General features: G+C 33.0%; 1 protein-coding gene across 1 annotated transcript; it reads right to left on the bottom strand.

Annotated features, from left to right (window-relative positions):
• Positions 1-1258: 1258 nt before the first annotated feature.
• Positions 1259-21281, bottom strand: Rsph3 (Radial spoke head protein 3). The gene is made up of 9 exons (XM_088258378.1): positions 20293-21281; positions 18185-18251; positions 16274-16426; positions 15184-15312; positions 12260-12463; positions 10788-10950; positions 3676-3762; positions 2572-2700; positions 1259-2479 (listed from the first exon to the last, which is right to left on the bottom strand). Exons 1-9 carry the CDS (start codon positions 21279-21281, stop codon positions 2442-2444), a joined length of 1959 nt encoding a protein of 652 aa, XP_088114504.1. The 3' UTR covers positions 1259-2441.
• Positions 21282-25869: the final 4588 nt, after the last annotated feature.

The raw sequence follows: 25869 nt of genomic DNA, 5'->3' as shown, positions 1-25869 counted from the left end.
AACTAAAAATAAAATATAGGCAAGATAAGTTTACTAAAACTTTGGTTTGAAACAGATCTCATATGTATATATCCTAATTTAATAAATTCAATCGTAATAAGATTCCAATCAGAAGGATAGTTTTCAACAATAAAGGATTTAAAATATTGTGTGAGAATAGATAAAGACCGCAACAATTTTAAAGGCTTAGTAAACAGTTTACAGTTTTTCTTTAATAAAATAAATGAGTGTCAAATAATTTTTAAAAAGTTCGGTAGTTATGAAATACATAACAATAATTATTAATTTTAATTCTTACGAAAACAACAAAAAATCTGGGAAAACATAACCAAATAAATAACTTAATTTTCAAATTAATGTTCATTTATTTTCTACACAATATGACACCCTAACAATTGTTTACAATTTATTTGGCCATCCACAAATGCGTCCCATTTATCCCATCCATTTTTTTTTATCAAATTTAATTCTACTCCATTTTCAATTTGCATATATTTTAATGAAGAAACACGAGAAAAGCATGATACAAAATTATTTAAAAAAAAAATTAAATACGGTGAATATTGCATCAATTATTTTGAAAATAAATACTCAATTTTTTTTAGACTCAGCCATGGTCAAAAGGTAAATTAAAACAATAAATAATACATTTTTTGATGTCATTTCTATTCTATGTCCACAAATCAACGTGTCGGTTTTTCAAGTAAGTGTAGATCATTTTTGTATTTTTAGAATTCAGTAACCAAAGTGGTCTCAAAAGTTCTATATTTCTATGTAAAAAAGTAATCAATTATGAAAATATATGATCTGTCACCAGTTTTTGTATATATATGGTCTGTATCTTTCTATTTCGATTTCGGCCAATAATTTCATAATAAGTTTTACAAATTTTCAGTACATTCAAGACAGCAAATAAAATTAAGAAAAAAAATATTACCCTCAGACCTACTGCAACGTTTGACACCTCTTACCAAGAGCAGTAAAATTCGTTCAAATGACATTTTTATAAAATTTATTATACGGCTTCTGTAATTTCTACTCTTTACGTTCTATCATAAGCTGTACTCTGTATTCGTTTAATTGCATATATGCAGTGATGTGTTACGAGCCGGTTTAGGTTCAGAGATAATAATAATTTAGGTGATTGTTAAAATATGTTTTTTACTCATTTATTCTTATTCTGAGAAAGAATTTTCGCACGATCACTATAATTACTTGATCTCATATGGATAAACTAAAAACTTGAGGCCGTTTAGTGTTTTATTTTTTTGGCATACCATATATCCATTATGGTGAGTGGCTCGCGCAGGAATAGTATAGAATACGTTCGTTATGATTATGATTCAGGTTTTTAAGTTAACATATAACTATATTGAATATGTCGAATACGAATACATAATTATCGAATCGGTGCGTCTCTAGTGCTCAAAAAGGTAGGAACCAGTTGCTAAAATTTTAGCAGCACATCACTGCATATATGTATGTATTTGAATAATTTAAACAAAATAACTACTTACTTTTATCCATTACACATGACGACTCGGAACATAAATATAAGCCGTTTTTATTACTACAATTTAAAATTAACGTTTTATTAAATATTTTTATAAGCAGTGTAACACGTCGATATAAAAAATGCCAACAACGAAAAAAAATTACCAGCCTATCGAAGACATGTATTTTTCAAGGCTGGGATTCCGTGCGAAAGTTACCGAATTAACTACATAGTACGAGTAGATAATCTTAATTTAATATATATTTTGGTTAAATTTATCTACACTATGTACGTAGTGACCGTTAACTTCCTTATGGAATCCCAGTACATGACAAAAGTAATAATAAATACAAGACAAACGAAAAAGTAATTTTCGTCGGACATTACTGATAATCTTTTAATAATTACATGTTATGATTTTAAATTTTAAAAAATACCTGAATCAAATAAAACTTATTTTGTTTATCTTCATTTCGTGATCTCAACAGTTAGTAAAAAATAAATTAGGCGATTGTACATTTTTTTAATCTATGGATATAATTAATATGTATTATGTCTATGTATGATGATTAAGTTAACTGTGTTAATTTTCATTTATGCTATGCAGATATATAAAGCTTTCATAATTGATAGTTTGTTGATAGTAACAAACTAGTTTAAGGGTCCTCGGTAAAAGTAGTGTAAAACTGAAGGCACACAAACTTTGTATAAGGCCACAAAACCACATTTTGTCTATGGGTCATAATTTATCGGTTGCTTGTCTGGCATTTAGTTCACAAAACACAGTTCAGGACGAAATAAATATAATGTGGCGATATTTATACCAATGATGTTATGTTCGTAAGTTCACAATAATATTAATATTTATTTTCACTGTTTTATCGGAATTATTGAAGAAATTTACCGAAATTTAAAAATATTAATGTTCTAGTTAAAAAAAATTAATTTACACTTCTGAAATGTTTCCTGAATGATCTTGATTCCCTGAAAAGATAAAAAACGAATGTTTGATTCACTATCAATATGCAAGTCACACGAATATGAAAATTCATCCAAAAGAAACATCTAAAACCTACCATTATAATTTTGATGGTCATCTTCTTCCTCCGAACACTGAGTGGTGCTGCATCGTCCACTGCTGCTTCCACCTTCACCCATTGCTCTGAACACCTCTGCTCTAGTCTCCAACACCTCCCGTACGATATCTACACAAGAATATTACATATCACTCATCATTAATGACATGTGTGATAAGTGAAAATGCATTGATTTTCTTCTACGAGTGTTGTTTCAAACGGTCGACGATATGACTCCGATCAATTTTTTTCGAATCGTTACTTTTTGCATGGATTTTGAAACATGAATATATGCATGAATATATGCAATCGTTACTTTTTGCATGGATTTTGAAACATGAATATATGCATGGATGCAGTTATTCATGTTTCAAAAATCAAAGTAAAATGGGTATTTGATCATGGTTAAAATAGTGAGTATGACAACTAATCACTCAAACCAGCCAATCATAAGTCGTAAGTCCTGTAAATGGACTAGACTTTCTTATTCCCTTCTCAAAAAATTATTCGTCACTCGATAGAGACTCCCAATGGATATCTTTAAAAAAGATACATGTCGAATACACTTTGGTGCTATTTCAACTAGAAATTTATACTAGAATACTGGAGAAGTCTGATATAATGTGAATTGTGATAAAACGCCTCGGATTGACGATCATTCTCAAATAATTACAACAGTAGCTTGATGGTAAAAATATTGGGGCGAATATGTTGAAATGACTGGCCGTACATGCGACAATCTGTCGATTAGAGGAGACAAGTACCGGTTCCTTCCACTTTTAAGATAAATAGAAAAGAGAGAGGAAACACTCCAAATCTTGGTTTGAACAAAATATATAACTCATCAATATTCAGGATCTTACCCACATAATATCAAATTCTAACAAATACTTAATAACAAAAAATATTAATAAAAATAAAATAGTCAACAATCAATTAAATATATAAAGTAAAAAAGTCAATAAAAATAAAAGGATTGTGCGAAAATACAAAGCCTGATAAGTATTACGATACTCGCTCAAAGATTCAAAATAAAGCATATTTAATATATTATAATTATAATCATTATCACTTAATCCTCTCCCTCTTATGTTATTCACTTACCTGCCAAAACATCCCGGCTAGTAATCATGCTCTCTACTTCTTGAGCAACTTCACTGATCAGCCACGGCATAAAGCTTTCGTCAACACCTGCAAATAAAACTCGTACGTTAAGGACTAGAACCATTGATTGACAAAAGTACCATAAAAAGTTTGTGTTTACTAGCGATACTCTTAAAGAAAATCACTGCTTAATTTGTTTGTAAGTAGGGGAGAGTGCCCATGAGTGGGACAGAGGATGAATGGGACAATCGTCCTCCAGCCCAAACTATTGTAACAAAAAAAAATAAAAAATTACCCAACATTAACGTTACGATATAAGACAGATTAATCCTCAAAGATCAGTTCTCGACTGACAGTAAAGCGAGTAAGACGTGTTACAATTTTTTTTGCGTCAAAAAGTAAATTATATACTGTAATTTGATTATGTTTGCACATATAAGTTGTGATAAGTGCTCCAATGGATATTTACAATTATTTAAGTCGGTTCTCTCCGGATATTATAAAGTAAGTTTCATCAAATTTACTTAAGTATAAATGTATCGATTTATCTATTTTTCTAAAAATCACGCATTTCCTTGAATGGGACGCGTACAGTGATCATGAATGGGACAGTCTCACTCAAGGGAAAATTATCCCATTAATGGCGAATACTTTTAATTTACATTAAAAATCGTTTGTATTCGTTTGTATTACACGCATTCTGAACATTATATTGTTTTTAGGTTATAATGCCCAGAACACGCATCACCAACGTTCAAATTGAAGCTGCTGTAGAAGAGGTTTTAAAAAAAGCAAAATATTAGGTTGGTTGCAAAGACATATGCAATAGGAAAACCTTCTCTTTATAGACATGTTAAATAAGTAAAGGCTGATATTTCTAGTGGTTATACATTTTTACATACACCTAGCATAGAAAATAAAAGAGCCTATCAGCGGAAGCTAAACTGGCAGTGCACAACGCAGTCCTGGTTCCAACTCTAATGTATGGAAGTGAAACATGGAGTTGGCAAAAGAAGGATGAAAGTAGACTGAATGCAGTCAAAATGCGATCTCTCAAAAGAATGTGCGACAAAACGATGTATGATAGATGTTCGAATAGTGAAATAAGGAAGGAATGCAAGGCTGAGATAAGCACTATCGATAAAATTAAGAAAGGTGTGTTGAGATGGTTTGGACATGTAGAACGAATGAGTGAGGCAAAAACGGTAAAATAAATTTATGAGGCAAATGAAAAACATGGCACAATCTGGAATGCCAAATACTTGAAAGTGGTCAAGTTAGGAGTCATAATAATCGGCGGGTTTGTATGAGGAGATGCATGAACGTGCAAGAGGCGAAAAATGTTTGCAAAGACAGAGTGGTGTAGCGTTCTATTCTCTCTGCCTACCCCTACGGGGAAGCGGCCGGATGGTTAGTTAGTTTTTTTAGTTAGTTAGTTTACTCTGAAGCAAGAAAAAATGATTTCCACGTATTTAAATTCAGCTGGAAGAATATGTTCTACAGTACAGAAAAAAATCAGAATGGGGAAATCAAGTATAATCTCTGACACTCCAGAAAAGGACAAGTTTTTGAAAATACATATATTGAAGAATGGAAAACGAAAACCTTTAGATAGACCAAAAAATAAGCCTAACGCTAAAAGAGTTAAAAAAAACTCACAGAAGAGATTTCAATGAGTGATGACAGAGATATCAGTTCAGATAAATCAGTTGAAATAGAAGGTGTATCACTGACAAAAAAAGGAAAGGAGGATAATAAGTGTCACATATGTGAAGGAGAATACCAATATAGTGTTATGCATTGGCTTAAATGTAAATTATGTGGCCCATGAAAATTGTGGAATATTCAGATATCTGATCTTTTTTTGCCAAAAATGTTTAATAAAATTTCTTTTGCATGCGTCTACGTATTATACAAAAGTGCCTACCAATTATTTTTGTTTTAAAATATAATTTTTCCATCGATCTTGCATTTTAATTGATGTCCCTTTCATGGTATACTGGTGTTCCACTCATGGGAGGGTGTTTATGAATGGGACATTTTAGGACATTATTTAAAATCGATTTTTCAGGCAGTTAAGTTGATTTTTTTAGAAAACAAAGTATTGCATATTTGTAGCTAAAAGATCGAATAAAGAGAAACCACGTTTACTTTTTGTGATTTATTTTACAGAGAAGAACTAGAGAGGCAAAATCAAAAACGTCCCATCCATGGGCACTCTCCCCTACTGCTAGAGCAAGGGTGGCCAACCCGCGTCCCGCGGGCCACATGCGGCCCGCCGGGTGTCTACTTGCGGCCCGCGGAGCAAATCACACATTTTTTCATTTAGTGTACACAAAACCACCAAAAGAACATTTCATTGTGCGTAGTTCGTATCGTATCCCATATATGGGAGTGTTTCACTATTGTGACAATTACAAGACCCATAATGGCGTCAAGTAGTAAAAACGTTGGACTAAAGAAGAGAAGAGTAACAGAAGAACTGAGAAGTTTTTAAGTCAGATGGACTATAAACTATTTTTTCGTGGAATTTAAAACAAAGCCGAGTTGCCTGATATGCAATGATTCTGTTTCTATCTTGAAAAAGTATAATATTAAACGGCATTACGATGCTAAATATGCTAATAGGTTTGAAAAGTACCTAATAAATATGTTTATTTTATATATATATATATATATATATATATATATATATATATATATATATATATTTATATATATATATATATATAAATATATATATATATATATATATATATATATATATATATATATATATATATATATATATATATATATATATATATTTATATATATATATAAATATATATATATATATATATATATATATATATATATATATATATATATATATATATATATATATATATATATATATATATATATTTATATATATATTTATATATATATATATATATATATATATTTATATATATATATATATATATATATATATATATATATATATATATATATATATATATATATATATATATATATATATATATATATATATATATATATATATATATATATGTATATAAATATATATATATATATATAGGTTTGAAAAGTACCTAATAAATATGTTTATTTTATATATATATATATATATATATATATATATATATATATATATATATATATATATATATATATATATATATATATGTATATATATATATATAAATATATATATATATATATTTATATATATATATATATATATATATATATATATATATATATATGTATGTATAAATATATATATATATATATATATATATATATATATATATATATATATATATATATATATATATATATATATATATATATATATATATATATATATATATATATATATATATATATTTATAAACATATTTATATAAATATCTTGTTAGCATTAAATAATGAAATAAATTTTGTTTTATGGCCCAGCAGGTATTCCCAAATCTCAAATCTGGCCCGGCTACTGAAAATGTTGGCCCATGTGCTAGAGAATAAAAAAAATTATAAACACTGTTTTTTGTCTTTTCGGTAATCGGTCAAATATATGATTTAGCGATGCATTATAATAGTTTCATTGGAACTTGATGCCATGTTTTTCGATTAGGAGTTGATTGCTATTTTTATTGTTGTTTCATACTCGGCAGTCTTATCAACATCAGTGATCGGTCTTCGTGGGATGTGAATAACTTCGGACGTTGATATAATGGAGCACCCCCATGAAACGGGAATAAATCAAATCGTGTCCATTGAATGGATCGATCACATCAGCCACAACTCTTGATAATGGCCTGCCCACGCGATGGCCGGATACAGAAGGCAATATTTTCACCACATTGTAGTACAAACATAGATATATTACATCGTCTATTCTCATTAGGACGACAACTTGCAAACGCAAATCGATAAACTATGTAGTAAATAATTTCCTGTGAAACTATAAAAAAAATGTATCAAGAAGAAAATGAATGGCGTCAAAGATATATTTGATATGTGAAGTATATCACGCAACGCCACATCGATTTACGTAATTCTTATTTTTCGATTTTTACATATATTTCTTCATACAAATTTACACATTGCCTGTTCCTGGACAGGTTCGTTAGAGTAGATCGAGTCTGCCTGGTATTCCTTCTCAGGACTTTGAGTTTCAGGGTAGGTACAGAGTTAGGGGGGTTGACCCGTTGATGCGTATGGTCTCCTATCGAGGCCCCTAGTAAGCTTACTTACTTTCTTGTCGCTGTCACCTTGGGCACGAAAACATGACGGTAGATTGTACTCTATTAAGTATTTACCTTAGGTACTGATGTATATAAAATAATAGTTGTTGCGTGTGTAAGTCCGAATGTAAGTTAAAGTTTCTATACCGGACCTAAGAATGAGTGGGAGCTTTCAAAGTTCCTGTTCTTTCTAGGTTATAACAGCCCCAATCGGGATGGTATCTTTTCCGTCTAAAAGATGGCCGAGAAAATCTTTGCCACTCCACGCTGAAGGTTAGCAATTATATGGCAATTCTTGCTTTGTCTGCAGCCTCTCTAAACAGTGACTTAGTGCTACAGTGGAACAACTTTCAAGTTCTCAAGCAAACTTATTCACGTATTTCATGTATTAATAAAAATTAAATGTAAAAATACTTGCAACCAAATCCAGTTTTTTCATGGAAAAAAACTCATTCGTTTTTATGGGATTATTTTTTGTATGTTCACTTTTGTTCTCTAGAGTCATTGCCATATATTTCGCCGTATGCATCCACTCTTGAGTGGGATATATATATATATATATATATATATATATATATATATATATATATATATATATATATATATATATATATATATATATATATATATATATATACATATATATATATATATATATATATATATATATATATATATATATATATATATATATATATATATATATATATATATACATATATATATATATATATATATATATATATATATATATATATATATATATATATATATATATATATATATATATATATATATATATATATATATATATATATATATATATATATATATATATATATATATATATATATATATATATATATATATATATATATATATATATATATATATATATATATATATATATATATATATATATATATATCCTAAATATTATATTAGTGGTAAATTCAGATATTGTAGACGTCTGACCTAGTCCACTTATTGATTAACTTTAAAATAGGTAATGCGTAATTACACCTTACACCGACTGAAAACTTTTGTGTGATATCTGCGGCTAATTATAAATATCACAAACTGTAGTATCGAATATGGTAGTGTAAGCATTTACCGTATTTACGGCCTGTCATCGGCTTGTTATAATTCTAGTGATAACTCTATATGCTATACAATATTTTCATTCTCACCACAATCTCACAACCATTTTTAGCAATTTTTTGGGGTTGATATTACTTCTGGAAAGAATTATTTCGTATGCCAGTCCTCTACCGCTATCTGTATAAGTCTACTGTGAGTAATAAAGTGAGCTTCCAACCATATTATATGATATAACAGTATTATCCATTAGTAAAGGCTAATAAACCTTCTCTTAAACGGGAGAATGATGAATGCTACAAATTGTATTTTATACCTTAAATCAACATCGACTGTTAGTAAACCCTGTAAATGCCTAGACTTCCATTTTTCCTGCTGCCTTATCGAGAATGTTGGTATCGTCTCTGTTAAGATATGTATAAAACATCTTAATAATAATCCCTAGGGAGTTAAACATATTGTTATCGAAATATTGATATTAATCCATCAACAATATTTTTTTTTTAAAAATATATATATATATATATATTTATATATATGTATATATATATATATATATATATATATATATATATATATATATATATATATATATATATATATATATATATATATATATATTATATATATATATATATATATATATATTATATATATATATATATATATATACATATATATATATATATATATATATATATATATATATATATATATATATATATATATATATATATATATATATATATATATAGCAACTTATACATACTTAAAACAACTCTACATTTTTACTTGTAAAAGCCCTCTGGGCGTTTGTGTGAATAAATAAATATTATTATTTGCTTCTTACATCACACGAGAAATATTGATCCACGGATATAATGCAGTGTATATCTATTGTCTATTCCGTTTATGTCTGTAATTATATATCATATTTACGATAACCTGTCCTTACGAAGTGATACCAACTGGGTTTTTTTTTAAATAACTAACGTCCAAGTGACTCTGAAATCTAGCTACGGCTTATGCAACACCGCTTATCATGGCCCTACTTAGCCTTTATAGCCTATACCAAGTTTCATGTTTTATACTCCAAGTTTTATAGCTTATGCCTACTCGTTCGGGATTTACTCTTTATGGTTAAAGTTACTATAATTTATCGTAAATCATGACTGAAAATTCCAGGCAAAAACTTGAAATTTTCCTCTTATTATTTTTCCATGTCCGCTCCCATGTAGTCGGTGAATGGTTGTCAGCGGCCTTCCAAGGCGCCGTAAGAAGAGACACGAGGGGTTTATGCTCTCAGGTGGCATTCTAAGGACATGTCCTAACCATGTCCACCTTCTACTTTTCAGGATTTCTAGTATGAGGGGCTGTTTTTTTCTTAGATGGGAATTGCATTCATTATTTACCTTGCTTAATATGTACAAGGTTTGTAGATCATTAAGTGGATTTTTATTTCTTCTAACCAAATAAGTGTGTTTTTATTTGAATCTGTGATGGGAACAGGAGAGTGTGGGCCAATCGGAAATTTCCCAGCGTTTGCTCATTGCTGCGAGGAACCCACGTAAAACTCCTCAGGAGAAGGCGAACTATGGACTGTCACCAGAAGACCTTCCGTTGCACTAAACGAGGGTTCGGCATTTTGTGTCCCAGCTAATAAGAGGCAGTTGGGTTTTTCTCCTCGCATCCTCATTCCTAGCGACGTCACACCACTACCACCGAGTATTCGCCACAGGCACCTGCCTTGAGAAAACTTACCCGGTTCCTGGTCGGGCTGCAGGTAGCCCTGGTCCTGCAAGGAGCGCAGCACCGCGGGCAGCAGGGCGGGCAGGTGCGCGCGCACCAGCGACGCGGCCGCGGCGCGCTGAGCCGCGCCGCGGGCTGCCTCCTCGCCCATCGCGGCCTCCTCCACGCGTCGCTCCTTCGGGCGCCAACAAAAGGGTACGTATGTAAGTAATATTCTTTGTGGGTTTGGTGGTATTTAGTGTTGTTATGTGTTCCAAGACAAAACAGTTGTCGCAAAAATAAATAATTACAATATTATTACGGTTTTATTGTAATTATTTATTAATAGTTAAAGTGAACTACTACACGCGTACCTACTGTACTACGAGTTTTATCAATATATGTATCTAGAAGTTTCAAGAATTTCAGAAGTGTGGTTGTCAATCATGGGTAGAATTGGTGAATGTTACACGTGTATAAAGTGATCACGTAACCAGCCTATGACGGTCATAAGCTATGTAAATGCCCAGACTTCCATATTCTTCTTCTCTAGGTTCGAGCCGCCTCTAACACAACTTATTACCTCGGACTGGTGAGATTATTAAGTACACTTTTACAATATTTTTTTACATCTCATCTCTGGCATCATCCAATAGCACACAGTGCCACAATATGTGTTCGGCCGATTTATGGTCATCGCCACAAGCACAGCCCGAGACGGACAAAATCCAAGCTTATAAAGCTTATCTCTAAACTCCCCATGTCCAGAGACCATTTTTGCAGTATGATTATCAAAAATGAAGAACTTGCTACACATCCTGTATCTGATGGAAGGTAAAAAAATATCACGTCCATCTCCGTGTTCGTGCCATATCCCATATATTCTGGCATTGATTGAGAGTTAAGCCTTGCATTATATTTCATAACTCGCTAAATCTTATCTCGGAAGTGCGCAGCTCGATACCAAAGTCCATACTCTCTCCTTTCCCCACAGACCGACTTACTACTGCCTCTTTGGTCTCCAAATCTATTGGAAGTATTCCTGCGAGCACAGGAAGGGTCTCAAACGCCACAGTCCGATATGCCCTTGTAAGTGCCAGCAGAGGAACCCTATGTACCCTATGGAGTGCCAGTCTAGCCCCACTGATAGCCAGACGATACCCATACCTGGGCCGCATACGTAACCTGAGCAACATAAGATCTACGATATAGAATTCGCAGGGTTGGAGAGCGAATACCAAATTCAACACAACTTAGGCAACGCGAATGGAAAAACAAATTTTAACCTTTATCGAGGCGGTCTTGATGTACGTGAGGAACGACTGAGACCTGTCAAGTTGAACACTAAGATACCGGACATGGTCCAGAAACCTAATGCTCTTCCCGTCCATCTTTACAACAGGATTTCTCTCCCTATTCAGGATGCCACCCTGCATCAAGCCAATCGTCTTGTGAGGCGAGAACCAAGTGTATTGTTATGGAATATGTCATGTCGGGTCGGTCACCTTCTGCCTGTGCATCCTGACGAGGTGGCGTTGGTGGTGCGTGGCGCTGGCCGCGGCCGCCGCGCGCCGCTCGGCCGCCGCCGCCGCGCCGCGCCGCGCCGCCGCCAGCTCCTCCTCCTCCAGCACCTCCACGAGCGCCTGCTCCAGCGTCTTGCCCACCAGCACCTCCAGCGCGGGAGTCACCTCCGCGTCGAAGTCGAACAGCTGAAAGAGTATCGCTAAGTGTCAGCACGACAATATGACAAAACATACTCAATTCCGATTCGTCAATTAATCATTGAAAAACACACATGCAAAAAAAAATATAACCTTAATGTTACTGTTTTTTGCATGTACATTTGTTATACAATCCTTAACCCTTTCCGGTCTACCAAAATTTAAAAAAAAATCTAGGTAGACAGTTACATTCCAACTGGAAAAAAATATTTTGTCCTCTGCTCCACATACTGTTGTAATAGATACGAGTGACAAAAATGTAAGCTTGGAATTTAAATAAATAAAACTAATGATGGGACCTAAGACCAAAAAATCGATGTCGAATGAGATTCGACATTGGACCAGTAAGGGTTAATGGACAAATCGGAGTTTAATATGTTTTGTATGTTTTTAAAAACATTTTTTAGTTTTATTTAAACGGAAATCAACTTTCGTATAAAAAATTAAGTTAAGTCCCTATTATTTTTTATTTTAATTTCACGAGAGGCGCCGTGGCGTAGTTGGGTAGACGCTCGACTGCGAAACAGGCGTCGCGTGTTCGAATCCCGCCAATTACAAGTAAATTCAAGGAAGATTTTTTTCAATTGGTCTGGGTGTGATGCATTTTTTACATTTACCTTCCCTATCCTTACTATCCTACATGCAGACAAGCCTCTAAAAATAGAGACTGCAGATTATATTCCTTTGAAAAAAAAACTTTCACCAAAAAATTAAAGTCCAGTTATTTTTTTTTTTTTTATTTTATTAGAAAGTTATCGAGCATAAAAAAATTCGTTTTAGGCATCTTACAATATATTTTGTAAGGAAGGGCTAGATATTATATATTGACGGCGATGTGTGAATACCTCTTATTTGACAAAAACAATATAATTTTTCGATAATTAGGTTACAAAAAAAGGTATTGTAAGTAAAATGTTTGTGTAGCAAATATAAAAATGCATGGAAGCACTGATTAGGCAACGAGTATTAAAATAAATATTATCATCATTTTTTACCTGTCAAACTGTTAAATATGTTTACTTACATAATTAAATTTATTTTTGAAATAAAAGAGAAATTCACAAATTAACTCTCCACGACTTTTAGATCTGCCGTAAATTATTCCACCATAGTCAAAAATGATGTTTGGTTTACCATTAAATTTACTAAACCATAATTTGTGAATATGGTTGAAGACCGATCAATATTCGAAAATTTCGTCGATAAAATCGATTCAACTACGTTTTTTTTAGTCTCGTAATTTTATTTTTAAATAAAATAAAAAAATTAGATAAATCGGTCAGGGGCTTAATCATAATTGTACTACATATTGTAGTAGAATTACTAAATTCAGTAGAAGTTATTGTTTATATCACGTGGCTATATAAATAATAACTACTGGAGAATTTTCGTAAAACACTATCCTAAAAATTACTCTTTTATTTTAGTGACTCCTATAAAATACCTCGATTTGTATATATATTTACAATATTGAAGCTTTCCATAAACAGAAAATTAACTAATTCTCCGATTTATTAGAATACATTTAATACACCGCCGCGCGATATAATTGTTATTGAATCATCCGTCGATTTGCACAGCTAACAAAAGCAAAATGCGAAATGAATGAACTTAAAACAGTCTCATAAAATAATTTAATACCTTAAATAATCAAATATGACTTATTCTTAAGACACGACCTTATTTTACGAGCATATTATGCATCACGCAAACAAACGTGGTGGGGTAAAGTCAACCGCTGTCATTAAGGGGAGAAATTTCAACCGTTCGTAAAAGTGCAAGTAAGGAGAGCGCGGTATGTCGTGTCGTGAATGGGCACCTTTAGGAGAATGCGATAAACCAAAGTTCAGTATCCTGTTGTTTGTTGTAGGTCATATATTGACTGCCCTCAATAGTGGATGCCCCAGACTATATTGACTGCTCTCAATACCCGCTCGCCGAGGAAACTGATCAATTTATTAACTTTTAATAATACATCAAGGATGCGTCATCAATCAATACATTATTTCAAAGCGATTTTATGTAAACATTAAAAAAGGAATGCGTCTCTTTTCAGAGGCTTGTCTGGGGATAGGATAGTAAGGATGGGTGTGATAATACATCATAAAAAACAGACCAAACGAAAATTAATATATCTTGAATTCGTTTTGTAACTGGCGAGAATAGAACCCGCGACAACTGTTTCGCTGTCGCGCTTCTACCCACGGCGCCTGTTATAAAATGTATTACAATGGAAGGTTTTGATATCCAATAAGTGTAAGCCAATTAAAAGGCATAAAAAATTTGTTTAAAATATCGTTATATTTAAACATGTAATAAATAATTAAAAATTCAAATCTACAAATAGTTAATTTGCAATTAGATGGTGCATAACTAATTTTGTTTTTAAAAATTAATTTATTGACGTACCTAAACTAAATAAATCTGCTAAAAAAATAGGAAATCTGAAAGTTCAAAATAAATTCAATTCGAGTAAAAATCTCAACAAAAGTTTGATGGCTTTAAAATTTTTTTTAGAGCCAACAATTTTTTTTTAATGCGATGAAAATATCCCGATAGGATCTCGGGATAAATTAGCAATCCCGAAATTGGAGACGGGCAATATTGATGTTACCTGTATTAATATTTGAAACGACACGATATAGTATTTAGAAGAAAATGTAGGTGCCAACCTTATTTCTTAATATAAAATAATTAATTAATCTTACGTCTCCTGGCATGATCTGTGTGGCGACGTCATAACCTATCTTGGCAGGAATAAACTTGGGAGTTGTGGGTCGCTCGACCAGCATATCGGTCTGAACTCCGACATCGAATTCCTCGCCCTTGTCGAATAACTGCAAGAACAAATATGTACAACTCATTTTACCTTTGATATTATTCACAAATTTTGGCCTAATGATAAGCGATTCAATATTATAGAATATAGAATATGAGTTTAAAAAAACAATTTCTTTTAAAAATTGTACATTTGCGAAGAAATAGTAAAATAATGATCAAACGTGAGAATTTTAAGTTAAAATCGATATGGAATAAATAGTAAACACAAATCAGCTTTCGCCAATTGTTAGTTTGGAAGGTCACATTAATATTTTCGTTCCCACGATTATAAATCCTTAATAAGGCCGATCGTCAAATGAAATTCTCGAGGTTAGGTTAGGTAGCGTGATAAAAGTAAATCTACCGAGACTAAAACCGAAATAAAACTTGTGTTAAAATTAATTACTATGAATTTCTAACTTCGAAAGAAAAATTCTAGAGAAACGATAGCACAGTAACATTATAATAATAACATCTAATTAAAAGACCATCACGTTTCAAAATAATGTTTCAAATACTGCATATTATAGGAACCTCGGGTAACTAGCCTGATTCATACCGTAAGACTGTTCGTAACCTGAAATATTTTCCATAAAAATCTAGTTTTTTTTTTTTATTTTTTTTTTTATTTCAATTTAGTTGACAAATACCACTATTTCTTAAAATCTATTGTGACACGTGTTTCAGTGCATTCCACATAATTTTCAAATACCGTATCATACGTAAATACGGTTTTAGAAAATGATGCGGAATGCATCGAAACACGTGTCACCATATGTAGATTTTAAGGAATGTTAGTACTTACCAAGTAAAAATTAAATTTATAATGGATTTTACCTCAAAGCGACTGCCGAATCAATTAGTGAAAAAACTCATAAAATTTATTTCACTAACGCCTGTCCAATAACTTTTGTTCTTTGGCGAACATATAGCGCTAGTAATTAGGTGGTGAAGCTTTAATAATAACGAAACAATTACCTCCGTAAGAAAGGGCTCCGTTTGCACAGCCTTGTAGGGCAAGTTGTCGGGGGGCGCCGTGGAACGGGGGGCTCTCCTGCGAGCGAGGGCGCGGCGGCGCGCCTCGGCAGCTGCGTCCCCACCTGCACCGGGGCCGCCCATGCTTCCGAAGCTCTAAATAGAAGAAAAATAACATTTTATACATTGTTGTTAAACTTTTTTCATATCACTGTTAATTATTAAATTTCCTACTAATTTGTAATATACATCATCAATATATTCCTACATGGGCTATATAATGAAAAATTAGTATCCTTTGTTTGTTTTTATGTATTTAGGGAGATTGAAATATACCACTTATTTAATTTACCTTAAAATCTTGAATGATAAGTGCATTGTTTTTTTTTAAAATAGATAAAAAGGAGCAATAATTTGATTACTGAGAATCAAATTTATTAACTAACTACAATTAAAAACATTTTTTTCTTTTCAAAGTTATTAATATTTGCGATGCGAAAAACTTTTTTTAATACTTGTATTGTGATGTTATGACATATTCACAGTAATATAATTTGAACATTTTTTTTACCAATTTTAGAAAATACTGCGTTTGGATGGTTAAGTTTTTAAGGGTTTGAAAAAATTATTTGAATACATTTCAAACTTGAAGGCTAATGATTTAATAAATAAATCTACTATAAAATATGTAGTTATAAAGTCTGATTGGAGTTGTTTTACGATGAGACAATAATTCATACTTTTGAAAATCATTCATTTCGCTATTCTAGTTGGACGCCTGTTGATAACCAATATTTACCTTACTATTACTATTCCATTCAAATCATACCGAGATTCTCCTTATTCTTGTTTATATTTGTTTTATTATTTTGTTTTTAGAATCGTTCAGAACGTTACTTTTTTAATTTACTAATGAATTTTTAATTACCCAGTTTTTCAGATTTATTTTCATACTCCGAAGCTGTAAATATATGGCGTTATCTTCGAAAGTATAGTAAATCAAGTACAGATATATTTATCTTGCCTTTTACAAAACAAATACCTATTATTTTTGTCAATCACTTTAATTTTCTGACAATCACTTTTAAAAAGTCATTAAAATAAAAGCCCTGATTAATGTAAAATTATCTCGACTTATCTAATAGTTATCTAACCATTGCAAGTTCATACTCCAGAAATTCAGATCGGCGGGGGGAGTTCACTGTTCTTAATTTTTTTTCTTATTTAAATTTATCTCATAAAAAAATCTTTTGGATTAAATTAGATTTTATAGAGTCGTCGATACACCACTCTCAGCAACGGATATTTGTAAAACGGATAGTATTCTACTGTAATATTGGCCCCTTATTGTACGATAATCAAGTAATGGACTCCTAATGACATCACACATACAGGAATAGTAGCTATGTAAATCAATATCTCGATAAAATGGCACATAGCCCCTTAATTATACCTTCATTTAAGGTCTCAGGTGGCATTTTTAACTGCAAATAACATAAGAAGAATATTGTCCAATCGTAGACGGATACTCTACACGTGTAACCCTCCTTTTGCGTAGCCATCTATCTTTTTTTTAACTGTGAAAGACACATGCATTTATGTCCTATGCTATGTATGAATGTATGTATAGATTTGTGTGTGTGTGGACAAGCATTATGCATTTCTATTTATTAACATTCAACTCCTTTTTTGGTTAAAAAATATATATGTTAAGTGTATTTTTTAATTTCACACTTTTACATTTTGTTGTATTTCAGTGTGCCTTCTTTTACCTGTAAGACGCGTATGATTTTTTTTAATGTTTTTCCGTGTATTTATGCTTTAACTCTGTCGAATGACCCAAATAAATAACACAATATGATGTAGTACTAAGCAATATTTACAATGGGTTTAGTTAGATATTTTTTTACTCACCATTGTACTGCCCCGAACAACCCTTCTGTCCGTCATGGCGTTTCCGTGAGGCATAGCCGGACAACCACTAAAAAATAAATAATAATAATCGTTCACAGTAATGTAAAACACTCTAAACTTAATGTACATAAATATGTTTTATTAAAATGAACGTCCTACAATTTATTTTCCTTTTGTGTAAAAGCGATACGTTGATTTAAACTTCGCTGTACGATTTTTCCCTGTATGCTGTTCCTATATCCACTGTACAGCTTTTTATAATAATAAAACAGTAACTAAGCATCATTTTTATTTTTATTCAAGACCCCGAAAACGCTTTTATATTGATATATGTTATATCCCAAATTGTCTCCTTTGCAAATTTCTCTTCTTGTACTTGATCAATATACGTAGAAAGGAAATCGCCGCTAAGTGGTACATACAAACTGGCATCTTTTGATAGTATGTACCACATTGTAATGGCTTAAGCTTAATGTCCAGATACGACCATGAGACGTTTTATTAGAATATAGATTGGCACACACAGACGGACATGAAGAAACAAATATTTTTAGATTTACATTCAAAATTGTACCGGAACTTCAAATTTGGCGGTAGGGCGTAAGATAATTACTTAAGCTGCAACTTAGCGGCATGTACATATGTAGGTACTATGGGACCAATATATTACACTGATTTCAATCATGTTAATAGCTAGTTATCATCCAAGAAACGCAGACTAACTTTGTTGCACTGGTGCACAAATTGAAGTAGCCATTCGCGTCCAGGTCATCGGCTCGATAGGGTAGTTAAGCCGTTAACTACATAGTTTAGAAACAATTACTTTACTTCTATTGTTAGAAATAAACGTTCAGAAGTTAATGATATCTACACTGCGTAGTTAAAGCCGTATCATCTCTTTGGAATAGATGACCTGAGGTATTCATATATATTTTAGACTCTCGTGTGATACTTTACATCTTAATTGTAACTGTTCAATGAAATCTCATTTTACTGATGTGCGTGATGTTAGTTGTCATCTGCATTAAATAAAAATTTAAAATTAAAAAAAGTAGAAATAACGTACAGAAAGGAATCGTAAATGAGCTTTTAAAGTTCCGGCTTTAAACTAAAGAAAGTGTTGAAAGAGACAATAACAATGTCTGAAAATCATGAAAACTGAATACTAAATCGGTATAATCTAAATTTTTAAAGGGTGAAAATAATGTTGTGTAGCTCTGCACAACGGAGTCCTGATACCAACCTGAATGAAAATGAGTGAAGCATGAAGTTGACAAAAAAATAATGAAATGTGATCACTTCGATGATTCATTGTACAACAAAACGATATATGATAGACGTTCGAATGGTGATATAAGGAAATAAGGAAACGCTGAGTAAGCGTTATGGATAAAATTAAGAAAGGTGTGTTTAGAATATTTGGAGACATCTAACAAAAGAATAAGGAAATAACGGTACAATAAATTTGAAAATGAACAGATTAGAAGTTTAAATAATCGGCGGGAATGTATGAGGAGATGCATAAATGTGAAAGGGGCGAGTAATGTTTACAAAAACAGAGTAGCACATCGTGATATCCTCTCTGCCTTGCCCTTCAAGGAAACGCCATTAGATTTAATTAGTTTAATAACATATTTATGGAAATATAGTAGAAGTACCAAATACGTTAATACAACGGAAAAAAATAACGAATGATTTAAATAATCGTTTAATATTATATAGGTACCTACAAATAAAATACGATACATGTACTAAACCCTTTAGGATAGTGTGTGTGTTTTATAAAATGTAATGGGTATAAATGTCATTAAAGACATCCTCCTTATTAGGGAATATTGCCAAAACTTCATGGGTAAATAAAGGGAAAGCAAAGTCTACCGATTCACGAAAATTCATGAAGAAAACATAAGCCCATATTTAATTAAACATTTTCTTGAATATAATATATCGCGTGATCTAGGAATATTATATGCTCTTAAACAAAATATTTATAGCGTCTTCCATTTCATCGTTAATCACGCTACAATAAGACGATATACATACCTACTATAATAAACGAACAAATTTGTTTTGTAAATGACACGTTTTGTATCGGCGATAATCCTTACCTGGGGGCTATCCCAGCGGTCCCGGCCGCGAGGGACGCGAGGGCCGCCAGCGCTCGGGCTGCGCCCCCCAGGCCGGGCCTCGCGGGGGCTACCACCCTCGCGGGGGCTGGAGGAGGTGCCACCACCTTGGGTCGGCTGGAGTACGAGTACAGGAGGGGCGACCCTCCCCTACCGCCGCCCGTCTGCAAGGAACTCTCCAAGTAGCTCTCGAGGCCCAGCAGACAGGCGATCTCGGGTGGCGGAGGCAGGAACTGACCCTTCTTTACCGTGGTGATAAATAATGGCCGGCCATTCACTATACTCTCGTGGGACATCGCCGTTTTCCGACTTGATCCTAGTTTTGTCATTTCTGGTAATTTTAAGTCGGGTCTACTAGCGGACGTATCAGATCTATTGTCTAAAGTTTTCCCCGCTTCACTCGTCCCTTTAATTTCCAGATTTACTATGTTCGGCTGCAGAAGACTTACGTTCGGATTAGAACGACAAATTTTTTTCGTATTAGGGGGTACGGATCTAATTTCTATTTTCGGCATCGAAGACTGAATTTTTGATCTCTCTTTAGTACGCCTCGACAGACGCTCCGCGATTATTTCCTTCTCTTTTAACCGTCTTAGTTTTAAATCCAAGTTTCTGGAAAATCTAGGATCCAGAATGGTCTGCGAAGGAGCTAAAAGTTCCATGGTTTTGAGGCGTTTTCTACCCTGATTGGAGGGTTCATCCGGAATTTGATCGGTTTCGCGTTGATCGTTCGCGTTCACTCGGTCGAGGCGCTTATAATCATCTTCATTTTGCGTTTTTCTCTGCACCGGTTTGACGATGTTGACGTTCTTGTACTTAACAGCGGTGACATCCAGGGAGTGTCCGTACGAGATTCCCGCAGACTCCGCCGCACCGTCACTCAGAGGCGGGAGATGATCCTTATTGATGACCGCGAAGGATTCAAACGGCTCTAGTAAATCGTCGGACGGCGCCGTCGAAATCGAAGGCATATCGTCACGCTCGCGTATTTTAATTTTTAAGGAAACTTGCACATATTGAGTGAATACCATTAATGTAAAGCGAATGTACAATAGGTTGATGAGCGCGTGTGCGATCGAGTTTCTCTGACAACTATTCGAAATGCAGTTCTTCTCTCGTCGTCGGAAGCGAGGTTAGGAAACGAGGATGAGGAAAGTTTAGCAAAGTACGGCCATTTATTCGACTACTAATATGCCGTGAATACGTGAGAATCGATAGGCGACGGTAAAGCGGCTGCGGGCGGCCGCCCCGCGCTAGCCACTACACTGGCCGCTGGTCACCACGGCCCCCCCCCCTCGCCCGGCAAGGCGCAGGCGCCTCCAGTTTCCGGACAAGGATGACGTCAAGGAAACCGCCACTTCGCATACCCTCACCAAACTCATACCAGTCTGAGAGGCCGCGACTGATGCCTTTGACCTCCAGGATTCTAAGCCCGTTGGGAAACTGCGCCGAATACCAAATCCATTCCTCGAATGACTTCAAGTTCAAAATCGCTGATGTACTATTGTACTTTTTCAAAAGCGACTTTGTCGAAAATATTAAACGAATTCGTACGGTTGTCGCCAGCGCCGGATCTAACGGGATCTAGCGCCCCGTCACTCGATGAAAAGCGAAGTGAATAGACATATTTGTAAATTATTCGAACATACTATTCACCTCTCTCTTGTGACTAAGTGCCCGGATGTTTGTGACAAATAAACCTTTGTTGGTCCGGTACTGGTTTTCGCTTTCTCATTTCACTTATTAACATTAAGAATAAAAGCTTTTTGACACAGCGCAAAAACATAATAATAATAGTAATTAAAATTGTTAGCTTTTTATTTATTTTTCAATATTTGAAATATTAAAAATAAAACGCGAGTGATGCACTATCCCTACAGTACGCTTACCTACGCGCATAGATGAGTTCATGACTTTCTTAGATTTATTGGACAGATTGCGTAAGTACTGCGAAAAATAAAATCACGCCATCGAGTTATTGACCTTGCAAGAACACTTCAAGTTCAAAATTTGATACGTGGTTTTTGTTGAATACTTAAAAAACTCTAATTTTCAATTTAATTATCTACGTAAATAAATTTTGCAGGAGTAGAATACATTAAGACTGGCCTGAAATTTAATCAAATCAAGAATTTACTGTCAATTTTTTCAACATTAAATGGAACATTCCGATAAACACCCCAGAATCGCGAATATAAGCTGTATATCGATATAAATATCGCGATGACGTAAACATGGAAACCAATCAAAATAATCATATCAAAGAAAATATACATTATATCTAGAAGAAATTTGAAAAAGCGTATTTTATAAAAGATGATAACCAAAATAAAGTAAGTATTTTATAACATACACCTTATGTAAAAACTTATTAACCGAAATTCGTTACTGGTTGTTTTCTCAGAAAACTTCGTTTTTCGTGAGAAATTTCGCCTGTAGTTCCAGCGAAAATCACATCATTGAATTAATATTAATTTTACTACTTTCCCTGAAAACTTTTTCTTCGAGATATAGTGACATCGCCACTCGTTCCAGGAGCTGTGCGAACACCGTTTTTTTTATTAATTTTTTTTTCGAATATATAAGAAATTTGGTTTCATCACCGGTAAGTTATATCTAAATACACTAATTAAATACCAAAAATTTCGAATCACTTTGAAAGTTATTTGAATGTTCTGTTACAGGTGAAATAATATATTATCTCGCTCGTGCGTGGGTTTCTGGCGTTTTCTAAATTAAAATTAAGCTGCCCTAAATTTAGGCAATCGGATGTTGAAGAACGTAAGTTGAAGATGAAAAAGGAGGGAAATGTTCGGAAGATATTTGTTATTCTTTACTTCAACTAATCCAGACTAATTTTACTTGAGAATTTTTATTTATTTTTCTTAAATGGCCGACGAGATTACCAAATCGACTAAAGTGACGATAAAATTTGCATTTTTCCCGTCAACATTTACATATATCCGGATACCGGAAAGACTTGTGTACAAGCTGTACGATTCGAGAATTTCCACAGTATTTGTATTGAAAACCAAATAGGTAACCTAAAATAAATGCTGAACTTGAATGTTCAAATTGTATTAAATTAGGTTCTAAACCCCTTCGCCGACCGCTTGAAAATGAAAGTACCCTTATCTGAAGGTCATCTCTATACTAGATTGTGGTAAGGGTGCAAGTCACTCAGGGGGTTGACCGGAGCTCTGGGATGGTGAAATGGGCATAGTGGGAGAGGGTAGAAACTTGCACGATAGTTGAGAAAAATCGCGTGTCGACGTGCGTCAAGGGCGAGTATTTATATGTATTTAACATTTAATAATACCTACATATTTAACCTGATAAATACATACATATATGTATATACAATATATTGCGTAGGTATTCTTGGCCGAATTTAACGGTTTTTCCGAAATCGAAAATTGATTTATAATATGCTACTGATATTATAAATCAGCTTTTGTTGAGAGAAGTACGACGATACATACTCGTAGATACGATTTATTTTTTTAGTCTAGCGTAACAAGTTTAATTTCAGCGATAAGATGAGATAACGTCATAAACATAACAAATACCTTATGTGTAAAACATACAATATGTGTATTCTGCCGAAGTGAAACCTACATTACATTACATTATTTTTATATAATAAAACAAAAAATAGACAATATCATTTCTTACTGGTGGGATTTTGCGAAGATATTTAATATCATCCGTCTAAGCACCCGTAGGTCATATGAGTACGTTAATGTCAATTCAGAAATCATAAATAATTTCATGATAATACTACCAATGTCGCAGTTCTCTTCTTTATCGAACGATTGTATGGAATTATTGAATAATCCGTCAATGAGAATAGGTCAGTAAATTATAATGAATGTACATATATACTTATCGTAAGTATTTTGTGGGCGGTACATACGCAGGTACAATAAGCACTTGATTTACTGGAATGAACGGGGAAAATCACGGTTAAACGCATTTTCCAATGTATTAATATATATCAATTTGTAAAATTTGCGTCGAATTTTAAATAAAATCTATTTTTTTCAAAAAGAATAGTTGGCTACTATTATCTCGCCTTGCTATTTAAGTTAGTCGAAAAGTTCTAGATGGCTGAAAACTTAAAACCTACAAACAGTTTTTGTTCTGTTCCATTTTCTGACCCCTGTCCCAAACGGTGCATAGAGCACCGCATTTAATCGACTCGCCATATAAAAAAAAGTACAGCTATAGGGTCGGAAAAGGGGAATAACAGCAATGGCTTGAGTTAGTCATAAACTGCTAATACACATGAATTTTACGTATGGGAAAAATATTCTCAATTAGTTTTTTTAAAGAGAAATATTTGTGTTTTTATTATTTACAAAAATACTTTCAATTTCCATACTATTTCTGTGAGCCTAAGCGGCTCATTATTAGAAATAGGTATTAAATTGTAGTAGAGTGGGTTCGAACCGAGAAACTCATTAACGACACTAACCACGGGACCACAATCCGACACCCGACCCACATTGGAATTTCACCATAAATTCTCTCTCTTCCCCTTATCTACATGCATAAGCCAATAGTGCACAAGGCACTGCATTTGCGGAATATGTATATGGTAAAAGGATACAAATAATCTATCAAATTTTTGATTTTTTATTCTTGACATTGTAATTCAGAAATACATTAAATTATTTTTTTAAATCCAAAAGTACGCTAATAAGAGGAATATTAATCCAGTAATTATTTATTATGTCCGCTTCTGCGGTGTACTGACTCTAAATAAATATAATTAATTGATCACTTAAATTTATTTCATATACCCTAGACTATTACCTGAATCGCAGCACTAATCTCCTAGACTTCATGTAACTAATGATTAAGAAAATGCTGCATCCATCAACTACAGTGCCAGATGCATCATTGTAGCGGTTTTAGCATTTAAGGTCAAAAGAGGAAGAATAATGATCAATTCAATAATCCTCGATGATTTTTTTTTTAAATTACGTTTAAAAAAAAGGGAGATACGTATTTTGAATACAATAAGTTTATCACGATGCCAAAATTGTGCAACCTTCACATTTTAATAATTTTATTTTCAAATTGACCATTTATTAAATCCATTAGTATTTTACAATTATAATTTATATTTGAAGCACTAACTTTGTGATTCCCCATTTTATAATCAAAATGTAACTTTGTTTTAAAATCAATATAAATATATTTTTATAACATAATTATAATATCTACCGGTTTCGAAGCTAACCGCTTCTTTATCAATACTGATTAATTAGTATTAATCAGTCTTGATAAAGAAGCGGTTAGCTTCGAAACCGGTAGACATAATAATCATGTTTTAATAATATATTTATAGTGATTTTAAAACAAAGTCACATTTTAATTATATTTTACAATTATTCCAAGCACAAAACAGTAATATTCCGGTGGAAGTTTAGCTTTTTGGTGTAGTCGTAAGTTGCGACCGCTTATTCTCCCAAAACCGTCCTACTAGTTTCCCAACTATTACCACCCCAAACCCATCGCACACAATACGCTGACCACCCAAGAGGTCACAAG

The sequence above is a fragment of the Brachycentrus maculatus genome, unplaced genomic scaffold (assembly GCF_059751285.1).
Source record: "Brachycentrus maculatus isolate JH-2025_06_01 unplaced genomic scaffold, ASM5975128v1 h1tg000093l, whole genome shotgun sequence".
Taxonomy (NCBI): Eukaryota; Metazoa; Arthropoda; class Insecta; order Trichoptera; family Brachycentridae; genus Brachycentrus; species Brachycentrus maculatus.
The sequence above is the reverse complement of the archived record's forward strand: the minus strand, read 5'-3'. Positions and strand labels throughout refer to the sequence as shown.

What these genes read in the sequence shown, in the direction of transcription:
- Rsph3 (XM_088258378.1), bottom strand. Translation starts at nt 21,281, where the DNA reads ATGCCTTCGATTTCGACGGCGCCGTCCGACGATTTACTAGAGCCGTTT. An exon ending in ACCGCTGGGATAGCCCCCAG is followed by an intron (nt 18,252 to 20,292) that starts GTAAGGATTATC and finishes TTTATTTTTTAG; the next exon opens with TGGTTGTCCGGCTATGCCTC. An exon ending in CACAGATCATGCCAGGAGAC is followed by an intron (nt 12,464 to 15,183) that starts GTAAGATTAATT and finishes ATACTCTTTCAG; the next exon opens with CTGTTCGACTTCGACGCGGA.